The 17,275-nt window shown below is 41.0% G+C and overlaps 1 protein-coding gene across 1 annotated transcript in view; it reads left to right on the top strand.

The window, feature by feature from the left end:
* The window catches only part of ppm1h (protein phosphatase, Mg2+/Mn2+ dependent, 1H), a 35,480-nt gene extending 23,107 nt beyond the window's left edge, over nucleotides 1–12,373 (top strand). The window contains exons 7-10 of the mRNA XM_044357308.1: nucleotides 4,432–4,495; nucleotides 6,924–7,031; nucleotides 9,999–10,150; nucleotides 10,515–12,373. Of these exons, the coding sequence (XP_044213243.1) occupies nucleotides 4,432–4,495; nucleotides 6,924–7,031; nucleotides 9,999–10,150; nucleotides 10,515–10,662 (472 nt within the window). The 3' untranslated portion in view covers nucleotides 10,663–12,373. The remainder of the gene's footprint in view (nucleotides 1–4,431; nucleotides 4,496–6,923; nucleotides 7,032–9,998; nucleotides 10,151–10,514) is intronic.
* Nucleotides 12,374–17,275: the final 4,902 nt, after the last annotated feature.

Here is a 17,275-nt window from a genome sequence, read left to right as displayed (position 1 = left end):
CCCCTGAGTAAAAGTGTGATAAAAAATCAACATAATCAAAATATACTTAAAGTATCCACAGTAAAAGTACTAATATTACAAGCAGAATTTTATATTTTAATTGTAGATTATAATTACTGATGCATTAATATGAAAGCAGCATTTGTTATGATATAGCTAGTTGGGTTGGATGTAAATTTAAGTAGTTTATAGTATTCTGTAGTCTTTATTATTATTGAGTATTTTTAAAATATTTTTCACACTTTTATTATATTATTTTTTTTATTATATTATTTTTACTGTGTAAAATCTTAACATGCAGTAACTAGTAACTATAGCTGTCAGATGATGTCAGATTGATGTAATAGAGTAAAAGATCATTTCCCTATGAAGTTGTACTTAAATACAGTACTTCAGCAGAGATGCACCGATACCAATACAGATACTGATATCTGATATCAGTACTGACTCAAATCAGTATTGATCAGGTATTGGTGATAGTGGGCCCATGTGATATTGGATACGATTATTTTAATAAATAACAATTAAGTGAATTTATATCCATGTATTTATTTGTTACATTCTGTTTTACAAAGTTAGGAAAGCAATGTTCAAGTCAGGCCTGATTTTGCCTTACACATAAAGAATAATTCCAGTCTCTTCCACACAGTGAGACATACAGCTTATTAATTAAACACTGGTATCAGATCAGTACTCGATATCGGCTGATACCCAAAGCCCAGGTATCGGTATCGGGACTGAAAAAGTAGGATTGATGCATCCCTATACTGCAGTAAATGGTTTTGCAGTGATGATGAAGTTATTTCAAAATTTTTGTTTTTATTATTCAGTCCATCCTTGTACGTATGCTTGAGTTGCAAAGGAAGAAGGAAAGAATGAGAGACTAGACCGAGGATAAAGCAGGTGACTGAAGAGAGAAAACAGTATATTTTCTGACACCACCTTGGTGCAATTGTGTTTTGTGGCGCCGCTCGGTTCAGCAGATGTAGGTCAGTCAGCAACTGTGTTCCTTATTGGGCCCAGAACTCTCAGCCTGTCGTCTGCCTGCTTACTGTCTCAGCAGTGCAGACGGCCTGTGATGTTTTTTTAATCAGGTTCTACCCATAACCCAATTCTGCTTGTTTTACCCGGACCAAGTCTGGGTCTTAAATTAGTACTCTGTGAGCCGGCGTGGCTGATCGCTCTGATGTGCGTTGGTGTGACTTAACTGTGTCATCCTCTATAGGTGCAGTTCAAGCGCTCTATAGGTACAGAGGATAATTTTTTTATGTCTCTGCAGATTTCTGTCTATGCATGTACATGCTCGCTTGTCTTTATGTGCAGCCTGTGTGCCTACATGCTGTGTGTGTGTATGTGTGGGTGTATGGCGGCATCCAATTCCCTCAAAGGCATCCATGATCAAGGCTGCACTCTAATGAAGGCATACAGGCCTGCAGCCCACCTCTCTCAGTCTTCCTCCCTAGCTTTTTTTTAAAAAAAAATGTATTTATTTATTTTTTTACCTCCCTTTTACTTGGCCAGTTGGACCGTAGCGTGAGCTGGCTTTGGCGTCGCAAACTGTAATGGTGGTTGTTGTCCAGGAATGGCAGGCAGTTTTGTTTGCGAGATGTCCTGGAGTGAGGGATGTCGAGCGGTCAGCTGTGTTCGACACGATCCAAAAGCCCCGGCAGCACAGCCAGCCAGGGGGAGGGAAGGTGGGGAAGAGGGTGGGAGGCTGGAGAGGACAGAGAGAAGAAAAAAAAAAAAAAAAAAGAAAAGATGAGAAGGATAGGCTTCAAAGAAATACAGAAATTGAAATAGATTGAAGTAAGTTGCCAAGATAGAAATAGGGGCTGGGTAAAAAAAGCACGGTAAGACATATAGACTGATGAAAAGATGGCGTGTGTGTGTGTAGGCCACACAGGAGGCCGATGATAAATGATAATGAACGGTGCTCAAGCTGTCTCTCTTTAGTGCCTACGCCCACTGGGGTGTCTGTCCTCCCTGAGTTCCAATGGACAATGAAGGAGAGAGGAGGGAGAGTAACACACATCTTCATCACTGTCATACATTTTCTCTGCCTCTCCCTCTACTGCTCCTCCTCCTCCTCTTCTTCCTTTCTTTTTCCATTATACTCTGTACTAGTATAACAGATGCCTACAGCTTACATTTGCAGAGTCATTGGGTCACTGCCATTAACTCTGGCCTTGCTTTGCTCCTGAAAGCACCACTCAATCTTTGAAATGCCCATCAAGGTTGGCCAAAAAGTTTATTTGAACGCAACTGTCAATTGCACCAATTTGTCTGACTCATCTGGTGCTGACACAGGCCCGCCACAATGTCACCTCGGAGTCTGTCGACGAGCGTGTGCGTTTGTTTGGTGGTGCTTGTGTATCTGTTTATGTGTGTAGAGATGTATATAATAGTGTGCGTGCAGGTCAGGATGCTGAGCGCACGTTGCTAATGTTTCTCTGTCACCCCTATTTGCTCGGAGCACCTGCCCGACACTCCAGAGATGACATCACTCCTCTCCTCTCCTGCCCATCACTCGTCACTTCGTTCCCTTACCTCCCTGCATCCCTCCCGTCTTCTCCCCCTCCCCCATTCTCTCTCAGGCAGTCACACACTGCAATGTACCGGGCGACCGAACAGCCCTTGAATGTGAAAGCGCTCAGTGTTGTGGTCAAACAGTACAGCCCTTGAGCAACTCTCCATGCTGTTTTGGACTCTGTGTCCCAGAGCGGGGAGCAGGTATCATAACAGGATTAATATGTATCTCTCTCATTCTGTCACACACTCGTTATCTCAAGTCTGACAGGCTGGATTCGCTGTAAACACAAGTCTCGAGAGGGAGACTGTCCCCGACAGCAGGCTCTGGGGATTGAAATAATGACAGAAAGTGTACGTCTCGAGATTTTTTTTTTTTCTTTTTTGGAAACTAACTCCTCTTGAAGGTGAAATACTGAAGTTTGGAGTAATGTGGCAGCAGAAATGTGTTTCCCTTTTTGAAATAGAGAGGGTAAGACCTGCCCCAGTTTAATTAGTACCTCTTTTAATGCTCAGTTTGAGTCTTGCATCATCAAACCATCAAACTGCTGTCGTAGAGGTTTTTTCCACACCATGAACATCACAAACATTTGTGAGGAAACACTTCTACGGACCGTTATTTTGTGCTACAGCTCTCCACTCAGAAGACTGTCAGGCTGCAGACTGTATTTCTGTGTCTGTGGGCTGCGTTCACAGTGATAGTCTTCGCTCTGCACACTGTTAAAAAAGTGCTGAGTGCAGCAGTATTGCGCTCGCCTAAGGTGGAAACATATGGTCTCTCTGAGTGGAACCAGCAGTAATGTAAAAACCATCCTGGCCCCTGCTAATCTGCTTCACAGCAGCTGAAATACATTGGATAAGGTGTGTGGGGCTGGCCTGGGTCACATGGTATTTGAAAATAACACTTCAGGTTTGTTTTAAGCAGCTTTTTGGACTAGATAGCTCTTACTTTTCTGTGTTTTCTTTTACAATGAAAATCATTCTAAACTCACTTTAAAAACTATGATCGTTCTTATATGATATTTCTTCCTTCATGTCCTTCAGTCTAAAGGCTAAAATAAAGAATAACCTGTATTTATAAAAGTTATTTGATCCAGGTCAAGACTGTGACTTCATAGTGAGCCAGATTTTTATATTCATTGCACCTGGTGTGAGTTGTGAATGGAAAACTTTGTCCTGGCAGCTCTTCTGGAAATTGGCTAACATTTTTTATGTTTTCTGGTATAGTGACACAGCTGTTCCTCTGAACAAAAAAAATAAAAAAAGAGTATACTCGGCATGAACAAGAGTGCAAGGTTTCTCCATTGCAAGTCTCTGAGCAAAAAAAGGCTAAAAAGTATATCTTAACTTGTCGTGAATACATACTGTATTATACAGTCTTTTTCCTTGTACTGCAGTTCTGTCTGGTCCCAGTCTGAAGATGGTAAATTATTCATTAGTTGGGGAAGTTTAAACACTGCTCTGAGAACTGGGGAATGTGAACGTGGATACTCTTGCATCATTCAGCCGTTTTACATCCAGACCTTCAGATACGCACATGGATGCACACACACATGCACAACGCGGCAGGCAGACACAGAAAACCAACAGTAAACCAAGAACGCCTCATACATCCATAGACGACGTCTCTCTCTTTTTGTCACGAGGGAGACTTTTACAAAATCTGTTAGAAAGGGAAATAGAAATATGCTAAGGCTCTGTGTCGTTCTCTTTCTGATGTCTTTGAGGATTTTTTTTTTTTTTTTCCTCATTGGCTCTATTTCCTCACAGCATACTCTTTCTTTCTATGCCACTCGCTTCGGCAGCAGAGTCTGCGGGTGCGCGGAAGTGATGTATCTCCAGGGCACGTGCACACCACCTGCCATAAACCAAAAACCCATTAAGTGCCCTCTTCTCTCTTCGCAGGGCATATAAAACCATCGAGGACGATGACCTAAAGTTTCCCCTGATCTACGGCGAAGGGAAGAAGGTAAGAAGTGCTCGGCGGCTGCCTGCTGACAGAGTTACTCCCACAGCCTTGTGCCTGTAATCAAAGCTCGCCAGGGCACCATTAGTCAGCCCCCCCCCCACCCCCCCCCCCCACCCCTCCTCCTCCTCCCCCATCACTGTGTGGAGGAGCCAGCCAGTGGAAAGCATTCCTGGCCTCTTTTTCCACAAGGATTCACATCCTGCACCAACCTATGGCATAGAAAATATCTCTGCTCTAATGGACCTTGTGCTTTTATGCCCCTCAGCAGGTAAAACATAGCAGTAGCAGGGCTAGGGGCCATAGGTTATTTTCCCATTGAATTTACCCAAAAGTGTCCCAAAAGTGACATATGTTGATTAGACTATATCGTCGCTAAAACATTGACTTGCAGGAGAATCTTGTCAATGTTTTGACTCAAAACACAAAAGAAAAGGTCAAGAGCTCAGCACACAATTCATGACATTTTCTTTTCCCTCAGTGATGCCGTACGTGTAGTGGTGTGCAAATCTTGTCCTTGTTGTAGTGAAAAGGTCGGAGAGGAAACATGATAGATCCGAATATGTTCTCACTGTGTCTCACTGGCCCTCTCCAGTTTTCTATTTAATACAGACAGACAGTAGATTTATGTATGGCTGATGACTGGGGCAGATGTCGCCCCACAGTGCTCTGTGCCTGCAACCACATTCGGGTTTACCCCTGCACAGTTGGCCGTGCCCACGTCGCGTCCTCTCTCCCTTTGAAGTGAGGCGCGGAGATGGATGGCTAGATAGAGTGAGGGGGCTTTGTGCGCAAGAGAGGAACGCCAGAGCACTTCAAAGCCCAGCGCGCAGCCTGCTGTGCCCCAACGCTCAACAATTAATCCCAGGATGTTTCCCCTTCTCCGCCGGAGGAGCTTTGCCGCCACTTTGAAACGTTCTCCCTTCTCTCTACCTCTCTGTCTCCGTCTCTCTCTCGCTGGCATCTGTGCTGCATACTGATCCGGGCTCATTCCTACCAGGCCATCTCATTTGCTCGCTCGCCCTCCTGCTCCTCTTCCTGTTTTTATGTGCCATCCTTTCTCATATGCTGTACAGTAGATTCAATTAGCCCAGTTCCCCAGTCCTGTGCCAGCAGCCATTTTTAGAGGTGGCGTTGGCGATTTGTGCAGACACTAGGAATAAAAAGGAATTTCACACAGACACAAACGAGTTCTATGGCGTCTGGGGCCTGGGGACCGATCGTTAAGCACTCACACAAAAGTGGAAGATGCTGACGATGAGTTTGTGTTTATTTACCTAAATGCTGCTCATCCATCCATATCAAGATTCCCTCTGGGTATAGCTTGTATTCTTCAGTGAAATGTCGCTAGGAATACACCATGCAGGTTATTCTTTACACTTGTCAGTGATGGTATAACTGCAGTAGTAGTTAGGGAAGTTCAGTCATATAGTATTTTAATTAACTCTTAATCATCTTAAGTATATATGCTTTTGGTTCTTCACATTCACACTTATACCTTCAAGAAACCTTCCTGATACAAACACTTGTAGTTCATTAGAGCAATTTGGATCAAATTACCTTATTAAGGGCACCTACACAGTTGTCAAACCGCCATCATACTCAACATTTTAATTTTCCCATTTGGTTTGAACTAAAAAATATGTCCACAATTCTACTTCTATGAGCTTAGTTCCTTAGATTTAGCCATCAATTCTGTCAGCAATAATAACATTCTGCTTATCAAGTTAATGGCTTAGATGTGGGAGCAACATCACGAAAAAAAAGAGGTCAGCCGGGGGGAGGACAGGCGAGCTGTCAGAATATGCGACGGGTTTTAACCAAATCCCCAGTTTAGCCAAAGTTTCTCGGAAAAGAAAACAAAGGCAAACTGTTAAACTATTCAAATATACTATCAAACTGTCTGTTGTAAACATCCATCACAGTTTACAGACAAGCCTTCTGGTTCAACTTTGACATACTGGACTTGATGTAGTTGTGCACACAAATTTCCTGTGCAACGAGGGATTATTACTGACATTTCAGGTGCCCTCATTTTCAGTTTTACCTTCAAATAAGATGGTTTAGAAAATCTTGCTAAACTGTTGGCTTGTATACAACCTGCTTAATCATCTGACTGCTAGTGTTTTTTGTCCTGTCTGTTTTATTTGTAGCAATGTCAATATCTCAGTGTTCCCAGATCTACAATGATCGTAAATAACAGAAAACCGTGGCCAAAGCTACAAAATAAGACTCAACGTGTAACAAATGTCCCCCTATAAAACATTTCTCATGTCAGATTCATTTTGATAAGATGGCATTAAGACCTGAAGAAATAAAAATGACTCTATGAGAAAAGCTGAACCCAAAAATACAAGCAAGTTTGTTGTTGCTTTGTTTGAGTTAAATAGAGGTTTTGCCTTACATGCCTCTGATGGCTGCTCTTTTTCAGGCTCGCGTGTTGGCGACCATTGGGGTCACCAGAGGCCTTGGGGACCACAATCTCAAAGTGCATGACTCCAACATCTACATTAAGCCCTTCCTCTCCTGCTGCCCGGAGGTAGGCTTATTCTGAATTTTATCGTCCATTATGTGCTTCCTCACAGAGTGTACAGACAAAGTAAAATTGCTCATTCACATTATGCTTTACACAAAAGTAAGTGTTAATAGAAGAAAGAAAGCTTGATGATTTTCTTTTTATTCACCCACTCAGCTTAAACTGTGACTTCAGTTAGTGATTTCCTACATTTTCCACTGTTTGATATGAACAGTATTTATCCTCTAGACAAGTGATCCGAACATATTTAGGTACACAAATATAGAATGAACACAAAGCACAAAGAAATCTGTGCCTTGTTTTCACTGGATTTGTTCATGTATGAGTGTTGATTGTGTAAAGTTTAAAGGTTTCTTTATGTGAGTTAAGTACAGTGAAGTTGAAGTTCTGGAGGGCGACAAACTCACATTTTTATTTTTAGTACAAGCATAACTGCAAACGCAGTCGCTGCAAAAAATATATTAACATCATCTGCGTTTGATCATTATGAAATGAAACTCACATCATCAATAGCAATGTGTTACAATATTTTTGTAGGAAGTTTCCTTTTATTTTACCTCATAACCTCAGCCTCCTGATAAAAAAGGGAGCTCATCGGTAACGATGTAAAACGCCTTCGGCCATTAACAGTCAACGCTGTGAACTGCATGGTCAACGTGCACATTAACATTCCCCACTGACCATCGCTCTCAAATGACTCCTTTCCTTCCCAGTGTCTACTGCACACGATTGCAGTAGTCACAAAGTCTGTGAATTCTCTTGATCTTTAATTCATTGCCCTTTGAGTTCAGTCATAGTTCAGCATCTTTTTGATGTCGTATTTCTTTTCAGATATTTTTGCTTTGAGATACTTGCAGTCACTATTGTTTCAGACAGAGTATAAACACATTTGTGTATGTAAGACATGTCAACACTCTGCATTAGAGGTCCCATTGGATGTTAAATGCAGGCGAAGACAGACAATTACTATAAAAAGAAATCATATGTGTGGGAAAGGTGGGAGAGCACCCTGCAGGGTTCCTGAAAAATCCTTCCTGCAAAGATGTCAAGTTAGAATTAATGATTGCTCTCAGGTTATAAATAAAGTCTCAGAAGAAAAGCTGACCTGAACACTTGGACTCATTATTGGATCATGCTCATCATGAGATCACATAGTGTGTGGGTGTAGGGTTAGATACCAAACGCTGTGGTCATCACCCCTCTTCCAGACATATTTTATTGCTGTTGAAATCTCTAGTTTGAAATTGATTGTAGCAACTGCCACACACCTTTACACCTCTCATTTAAGCTTTACTTAAATCAGGTTTACCACAACATGGAGGCTCATGATCCGTGCGCAGGTCATTCTGATTCCTTTTACAACAGCTTTTCACAGATGTTGCGGTCATGCTGTCGTTGTTGTTTCTGGAGTAGCCTCTGCAGTAAGTTGGTGTGCCTGCTGTGAACAGGCGACTCCCCCCGTGGTAGCAGAGGAATTACTTGAAGCAACCATTCTAAGCAGCAGTTCTTTTATTCAAGGCCATTATTGGGCAAGGGCATTATTTTGCGTGCTATTTCAGAGTATTCTTTTGTTCAACCATAGTAATTTGAGAGATTTCGCCTCACAAGAGTTGCCACAGTAACGCATCTCTTTGCCTAAGGATTGCTTTGAAAGATTGAGGCCATCGATATCTTTCAGAAAAATATACAGAAGGAGGATGCGCTAAAAAAAAAAACAGGAATTGAATGGTTTACTTACTCAAGTTACAAAAACAAAACAAGACAAAATTTTCTCACCTCTAGGGGTGTGTAGCCATGCAGATAGTGTTGGTTTTATTTGCAGAGGTTCTGAGACATTTGCATCTGAGATTTGTGTCTGCAACCCAATGAAATAGAGGAAGTGAATTCAGTTTGGGCTACTCACAGTATTGAACATTTGAATTTTAAAAATGAGCAACATCTCTTTCTTCCCCTTAATAATACACAGACATCACTGTGAACACTTCTCATTGGAGTGACTTTCTACCAGAGATCCCCTTAAAAACTGTTGACTGTGCGTTTTGTGGATTATGAGGAGTAACAGGACACTGATTGACTGATGCTGCTGCTGCTGAATGTTTAGCCAGACTGGCAGCAGAGCTCTAGGAATGGTAATGTCTGTCCACCATCAGACCAGGCCCAAGTGGAACTATCTTTACTATTTACTACTTTAACTATTAAAGGTGAGGTTACCCCTCCCCCTCCTCTTACAAGCATATAGGAGAATCTACAGTGGCAGAGCAGAATAGACTTAGAAGAGATGGAATATAAAATTCATAAGTATGTTTTTAATTAGTGTAAAATCACCTGAAAATAAGAGTCGTTGTGTTTTCGTTACCTTAGAATGAGCCCTTTATATCTACAGAGGGAGCGGGTCCCCTTCCATGGAGCCTGCCATGTTGTACTGCCATGACTCTACAGTAGCCCAGAATGGACAAACCAAACACTGGCTCTAGAGAGGGCCTTTTGTGTTTTTTGTGAGTTTAATGGCCACTGTAGGTTCTCCTACATGCTTGGAAGGGGAGGGGGAGGGATATTCAGTGTGTTGCAATCTGCAACCTCACCGCTAGATGTCACTAAATCCTACACACTGGTCCTTTAAATATAACTTCTTAATTCATTGAGCACTGTAAGTGAAACTCTATTCACCTCCATTGTATTGGAGTGGAGGCAGAAATCTTAGAGTTGGATATCTCAAAACCTTTTTAACCTAAATCTAAAACCATTTGCATGTCAAGATACAACTAGGGGTGAGTGAGAAAATATCTTTTGTGTGAAGTGACCCTTTAAGGTTAAAGATTCGATAAAGATAACCTTTCAAGTGAAGTTTTCACTGGAGATTCATCTATCTACCCACCCACTTAGCTCTCTTGACAGGGCACAAGTGATTAAGTGATTCCTAGAAACCACATGCCTCCCCAACTTTCCTTTTTTTTCCCCCGTCATCTTCAGGTCAAAGTTTATCCTTTGGCACAGAGCGAGCACGGAGCCGATGACGTTCTTGTGCTGGGAACTGACGGTCTGTGGGACGTCCTTTCCAACCAGGAAGTAGCAGAGGCTGTCACCTGTTTCCTGGCAAACTGTGACCCGGACGATCAGCACAGGCACGTTCGCTCACCACACAGCTGCAGCCGCCAGTCAGGGCTGAACTTCCTCTCACCCCTGTCTTATTTGGAGAGGATGAGCGCTGTTATCTTGTTGTAATTATGCAAATTTCCAAACATTTAGATTAGTCATTTCTCTGATGTCAAGGAAAAGCTTGCGAGACTATTAACAGGGCATACTGACTCTTCTTCTCCTGAGAGCTTGAAAGTTCACTGTAACATTTTCTGATCAGTTCACTGGCTGCAGGCAGCTGTACTTTTTCAATTCTGTGCATGATTCTTACCAGATTTGACCATTTACCTTATTGTGTATCATCCTTCTATGACTACACTATAATCATTTCATTACTTTTTGTAATGTCAGGTACACAATGGCAGCTCAAGACCTCGTAATGAGAGCACGCGGGGTGCTGAAGGATCGAGGCTGGAGGATATCCAATGACAGATTAGGCTCTGGAGATGACATCTCTGTCTACATCATTCCCCTCATGTACGGCAACAAGCAGAACTAGCCAAGCTACGAAACCACAACCACCATGGAAACATAACCCTGCCTTGACCACCCAACTTCACCTCCGCAGTTTCCCACATCCCTTGTGCTCTTTTAAAGTGCTTTAGTGTGGACTTCCTCCTTCGCTGCGGATTCCAAAATGTTTCTGGTCTGAGACAGCGATTCCATCGGAGGATGATCATGTTCCTTCTTTTTGTCCAGCCCTTTTTTTTTATAGAAAAAGAAACTGCTGGAGAAGCTGTATCATAAAAAGAGCTGTTGAAGAGTTAAACTACTGATTTTCCCTCAATCTTAAAAATTCTGTATTTCACTGAGGAAGCCATCTACGTAGACCTTTTTTGTGGAGCAATGCCTAAGGTTGAGATCATGGACTCACATTGGCGAGATGGTGTTGTGCGTCTCAGGATTGCTGTTACTAACTAATGCACAATATTTATAAATGTGAAAATGTAAATACTACCTGAAGACTGATGTCCTGTATACACACATATATATATATGTATATGTATATATATACATATATATATATGAATGATACACTCTCTGGTCCACGTAGGCTTTTAATGTAGCCAGGTTCAGTCATCTGCAGTTAGTCATTTGTCAGCTGTTTCTCCTAATGCCGCAGCTGCTATATTTGTTTATTTCTTTCCCTTTTATTGCAGTACTGTACTCACTACAAAGGAAAACTGCTTCCTTTGACGATGAAGAAACACATTTATGAAGGAAACACTAACAGGTGGAGTCTCCATTAAGATTGTGGTGTCAGCTAAATATGACCAGGCTTACGACATCTCATCATGCTATGGAAGCTAGCTCAGCTTTTACATGAATTCGAATTTAAAAAAAAAAATTAAGAAGGAAAAACAAAGAAGTATTTCTGTTGCACTCATTCAAATCCAGCCATCTACCTCATAATTTACTTCCTTTTATGCTATTTAAGACATGCCGTCTTAAATACCTGTGCCATTATTCTCATCCACCATTCAGTTTATGTTCTCATCCTTTTCTCCTGTACCTAAATGTTTTCAAAAATGCACTGAAGCCAAAAAAAAAGCCATCCAGGGAGCTGTGTGGAGCAGTGTTTTTACAAAATAATATTTATACATATATTTTCATGCTCCAAAACCCCATTGTCATGCGCTCATGTTTACCTTTCCTAAATATTTTTTATGATTAACACTAATTGGTGGCTATATTGTCCCTATATAATATAAATCCCTCCTTGTGAATAGCAGGTGCCTCTAACACTGAGAATCCCTCTGATTTAAAACAAATGTGACTTCTAAAGGAAGTAAATGAGTGACAAAGCCTACCACTGCAGACAGTTACATTAGATGAGTCTTACCATGTGTCTCTACAATCATTTTTTTTTTCATGATCCAGTGGTTTTCTACCATTTAGATTATTTAGCTGAGTTCTAGTTTTCAGCCTCTGCTAATCGTGCACAAATATTGTATCTTAACCATAGTGTGAGTCTCTGGAAGCTGTTGAAACATGGAACAGAAGTAACTTAATTTAAATGTAAAAATGTAAATAGCCTTAAACGTTTTCAGTGGACGTTTCCTTTCTGTTACTGTAAGTTATGTACATCTTACTGAAACAAAAGATGTAATTTGTACTGTTTTTGAAACCTAGGATCAATGTAAAAAAAAAAAAAAAAGTTGTTTTTTTTCTTCTCTATTAAAGAAAATTGACTGTTTCTGACCTTTTGATCTTTGAGTGCCGTGTCATTGATAACACTTTTGCACACCAACTTTACAGTAGACGGGAAGATGATATATGAGACATTAGAGGACACATAAGGATGTAAAAAAAAAAAAAAGGTTCATATTGAATTTCATGAACCAACAATCAATGTGAAAGCAAGTAAAGACTATTAGATTATACTAGATGGTGATTAAAGACTACATATGTAGATATTACACAGTCAAGTCCAAACTACCTTAAAAAAAATAAAGCATTCTTAAATAGAAATTATGTAGGAACACAATGTGAACAAATTCCCTTACACTCAAGTAACTGTATAGAATAAAACCATCACCAGTCTGACAAACTGTGTCAAGTGAGTCCCAAAGCAATATGTGGATGAAGGGTATCAGTTCACAGAATAGCCTGACAGATGATTTCATGGTGTTAACTTGACAAAAAAAAAAAAGCATGAGATGTATGTCCCTGTTTCAACTTGTCTTTCAATTTAATATGTCACTTAAATAAGTAAAAGCTGGTTCGGAACAATAAGCAATAACTTCCTCACTTTTAGAATTATGTGAATTACTTGAGTCCTACGCAAGTCACAGGGAATGTGCTAAAATAAATACTTGAAATATACAGTATACTACACACTATATTTGTGAAATCAAAGATTCAGATCACAGGATTAAGGTTTCACAGTTCATAGCATAGGAGAAAAGATGAATTTCATTGTCTCATGTTAGTAAAAGGAAATCTGAGGGCTTTTTGGCACTAGACAACCTTTACACCTCCATACTCTCAAAAGCAGGTTTCTTTTCCAAGCCAGTGTCAGTGGGATTATTTTTGGATGCTTTTTATACACAACACAAATAACTAAAAAATACTTCCAGGATTTTTCGCATTATTGCATTCGTTTAATGGTGGAAAAGCCTCAAATAGAAGTAAGATCACATTATGTTACAAAAAAAAAAAAGAGAAACTCATGCCTTGTTGGAGAAAGTCAGGTTTCACTGCAGGTTTTTACAGACTGCCACACCTGAAACTAGCTAATTAAAATCACGTTGTTACAATCAACAGCTGGTGACACAGGCATACCGAACAAAATCTGCCACTTTAAGCGCCTTTTATAGTTTATCAACAAAAACACTACATTATCTGTAATTGTGGCAATAACAGGTTAAAATAGGCTTTTTTTTTCACAGCGGAAATCTGAGTAGGAAAGGCACAGGTGTCACTTTTGACATTAACGATGGCTTTGTTCTATTCAAAAGCCCCAATAAGCCATGACAACGTGACAGTGCGCAAGCATGCACAATACCAGGACCATGAAACCAGAGCAGCTAAATGGAATCCAGTCATCATTGATTTCACTTTTCCTACTGTGACATGTCAAAATGTCTTTCGTGAAAAAAGGTGGAGATGATGGATCCTTTTGTATTTTCATTCCTCTAACTCTTATCTTGACAATTTCACATACTTTCATATATATATATATAAAAAGCTTGGATCGTGACAACTGAGGCATCAATTAACACTTTTTTTTGTGTGCTGTGAGTGGGGAGATTGACTTTCAAGTAGTCAACACACATCTAACATAAATCGGGGAGCTAATCAGTTAAGACTGTTTGCACCTGAGACCAATTAATACACGGCAGCACAAAATATGTGCAAGCAATTTTCACTCAATTTTAGTAGAGCACAAAGTCCTGTGGCCTTTTCCATTCATATTACATGTTTTTTTGAGGTTGTCTAATCAGTTAGGACTGTTTGCACCTGAGACCAATTAAGACACTGCAGCACAATACACCTTTAATACGTGCAAGCAATTTTCAGTCAGTTTTATAAAAGCACACTGAGTCCTGTGGTCTTTTACATTCATATTATATGCTTTTTGAGATTGGCTTTAATGCTAAATATACATAAAACAGGCTTCTTTTTTTTTTTTTTAGCCTATCTGTCATCTTATCAATTACCTCTTCCTTTTACCACTAATTTTATATTTTTTCAGTAAAATATAGACTTTTAATGTCAAAAAATAAAGTTCAGTTTGTAGGTTAAGTATAAGAAGACACATCACATGAAGAAGAGTAAGTAAATACTCTTAGGGATAACAGTGCACACAGGAAGGGAATGTTTACGGACCACACATCTACAACAGTTTAATTGTATATAAGCAGTTTTATAACTAGCTTTTTTTGCCGATTCATGGTATCCAAACCCACAGGTGGAGATTAGAGTGTGAGCACGACACACAGACACACACACACACACACCTAAGTATATTTGCTTTTACACACATTCAGAGGATCATAAAATGCTGTCGTGGGAGCCTCACACTCCTGGGTCCTCGGCAGGGGCTGGAGGGGCCATCTGGTCCCCACCGGCCAGCGCTGCATCCTCCTCCAGTCAGGCCAGCACTGATCTGGCACTCCACTCCTACTCTCCACACGTGTGTGTGTGTGTGTGTATGTGTGTGTGTGTGTGTGGTCCAGATTGGATGACGGCAGTGATGACAGTCATTCCTGTGGGTGGCTTGTTTTTCCAAGGTCACAGCACTCCCACCCCACCTGTGGATAGATCTGAGGAGATGCTGAGTGGGCCTGCGGCGAGATACTCATCTGTTGTACAGGAAAGGTGACGCGGTAGCTTGCTGCAGTGCTACATGGGAGAGCCGGGGCCACAGCCTTCAAGTCTCCTTTCAGAGGAGGATTAAGTGAAATGTTACTACTTTTTTTTTTTTTTAAAAAAACAGACTTTCTCCTGCTTTCCAAACAGGGTTGCAACTAATGATTATTGTCATAGATTATTCTGCCATTATTTTTTTTCAATTAATCATTAGCAACATAAAAAAAAAATGAATTACAATTTCTTAAAGCCTAATGTGACTTCAACTTTTATAAAATTATCAAAATTTTGTTTTTTTTGTCTGACCAAAAGTCCAAAAATGAGATATATTCAGTTTACATTATAACGTCATGCAGAAAATCCTCACATTTTAGTGGTTAGAACCAACTTAATGTTGCTTTAAAATTAGTAATCAAATATCACAATAATTGCTGATTAATTTCAGCCCTACTCATATATATTCATTTTTTTATTATTTTCAAATTGACTCTACAATTATTTAGGTATAAATGTCATGAAAAATGCCCATCACAATATATCAGAGCCTACGGTGTTATCTTCCCATTTCTTGTGTCTTGTCAAATAAACAGTCCAGCATATTCAATTTATAACGATATAAAACTGAGAGAAGCTGCTTATCCTGACGTTTGAGCAGCTGGAACCAGCAAACGTTTGGTCTTTTCTTTATTAATCGAATACAAAAATTGTTGGCTGTGGATTTTCTGATAATTAACTAATCAATTAAATCGACTTATGGCTTCAGAACTAATTCCGAATACGTTTCATCGCAGTGGCAGCATCTGTCCGGTGAATTCGTAGTACACACACACACAGAGGTTGACTGGCACGTCAGGACAAAGGTGCGGCTGCTTCGGCGGTGCAGCTGTGATACCCATCTGAGTGGGCGGATTTTTCCACAGGGGGCTTAATTTACTGCTTTAGGGCTTCGGCAGCCTGAAGCATGATTTATCTGCGGCCCGGCTCAAATGAGAGCTTCGACACAAGATGGATGGGGAGGACATGAGCTGCCTCTGCGCTGCTCACTGGACCACAGGCTGGCTCTCACTACAGTCAGGATATGATATGGTGTTTGTTTTTTTGCCCTGGAGGCTGAATTACTTGTACTTGTTTCTTACACGAGACAGACACTAATTTGAAGATATTTAATGCAGACCAGTCGGACAGCTACTCAACAGGCTTGACAGTAAATACGAGCCTCCTCTGTGGTTTGTTTACTAGTCAGCCTCTTCTTTTAAAAGGAAAAGAACTCCCTCGTTTCAACCTACGTGTATCTCTACAATGAGTAGCTGGAGTATAACTGATTGTGTAATATCAGCACAGATGCTAGTGGGCAGAACTGTGGCCCAGGATGAACAGAACTCTGCCTAACACACTATCAAGTGTGAACTCATAAATATTTCATGCGAGTCTTCTTGGAAGGTCAAACGCAGGATCCAATCTTCAGTCAGCCTATTGAATTGAATTGAATTAAATTGAATTGAGTGAGTGAGCAGCGTGCTCTCATCTGAGCTGTGGGGGTCTGAACTTGAGACTGCAGCCCCTGCATGGTTTCATCGACCCAGCCTGCCTGCCCCTGCAGCCAATCAAAGCTCATTATCCATTCCGGTCCCCACCCCCATCACGAGACCCCTGACTGGCCATACTAATGTGATACAGAGCAGCAGCCAGATGCTGTTGGGCAGCAGAGGGAGGATTTCAAAGGTTAACTCACAACGCATGACCCACATCAGCGCTCCGCTCCCAGACCTCAGCGAGGACACCACGGCTCAAACGCCTGTGGGGGGTTTAGGTCATGTGGTTTGTCTGTCTGTGCACTGCACACCATACAGATCAAATACCGAGGCACGCACCATCCAGATTTAGCATAATAATCAGATTATTAGGTGAACAGTGCCAGCAACGCTGCACAGATTTATGTCTGCCCTGCATATAAGAGGTGTTTAGGTGCAGGAGCAGCATACCCTATCTGTTCCAGTGTCTGATGGTATGCAGTATTATCAACAAAGGACGTCAGGGAGAGCCATAAAGCCAGCTTGAGTGTACCAGAGCAGATGTACTGTAGGATACCTCTGTGGGCAGCAGGAGCCACGTCACTGACCTACATGCTTTCTACACAGCCCACTCCGCCTGAGGTGGTGGAAAACTATGCAAATCCATACGAGATATCGACTTCCTCGTGCATTTTAAAATGTGCATACCAAATTATACAAACTGGCATATCAGATTTCCAAGCTAACACATGCAAGCTTTCTCCTGCATCCTGCAAAAAAAAGAAG

This window comes from Thunnus albacares, chromosome 7 (assembly GCF_914725855.1).
Source record: "Thunnus albacares chromosome 7, fThuAlb1.1, whole genome shotgun sequence".
In the NCBI taxonomy this organism is placed as follows: Eukaryota; Metazoa; Chordata; class Actinopteri; order Scombriformes; family Scombridae; genus Thunnus; species Thunnus albacares.
Note: the sequence above shows the minus strand (reverse complement) of the source record. Positions and strands in the feature narration are given on the sequence as shown.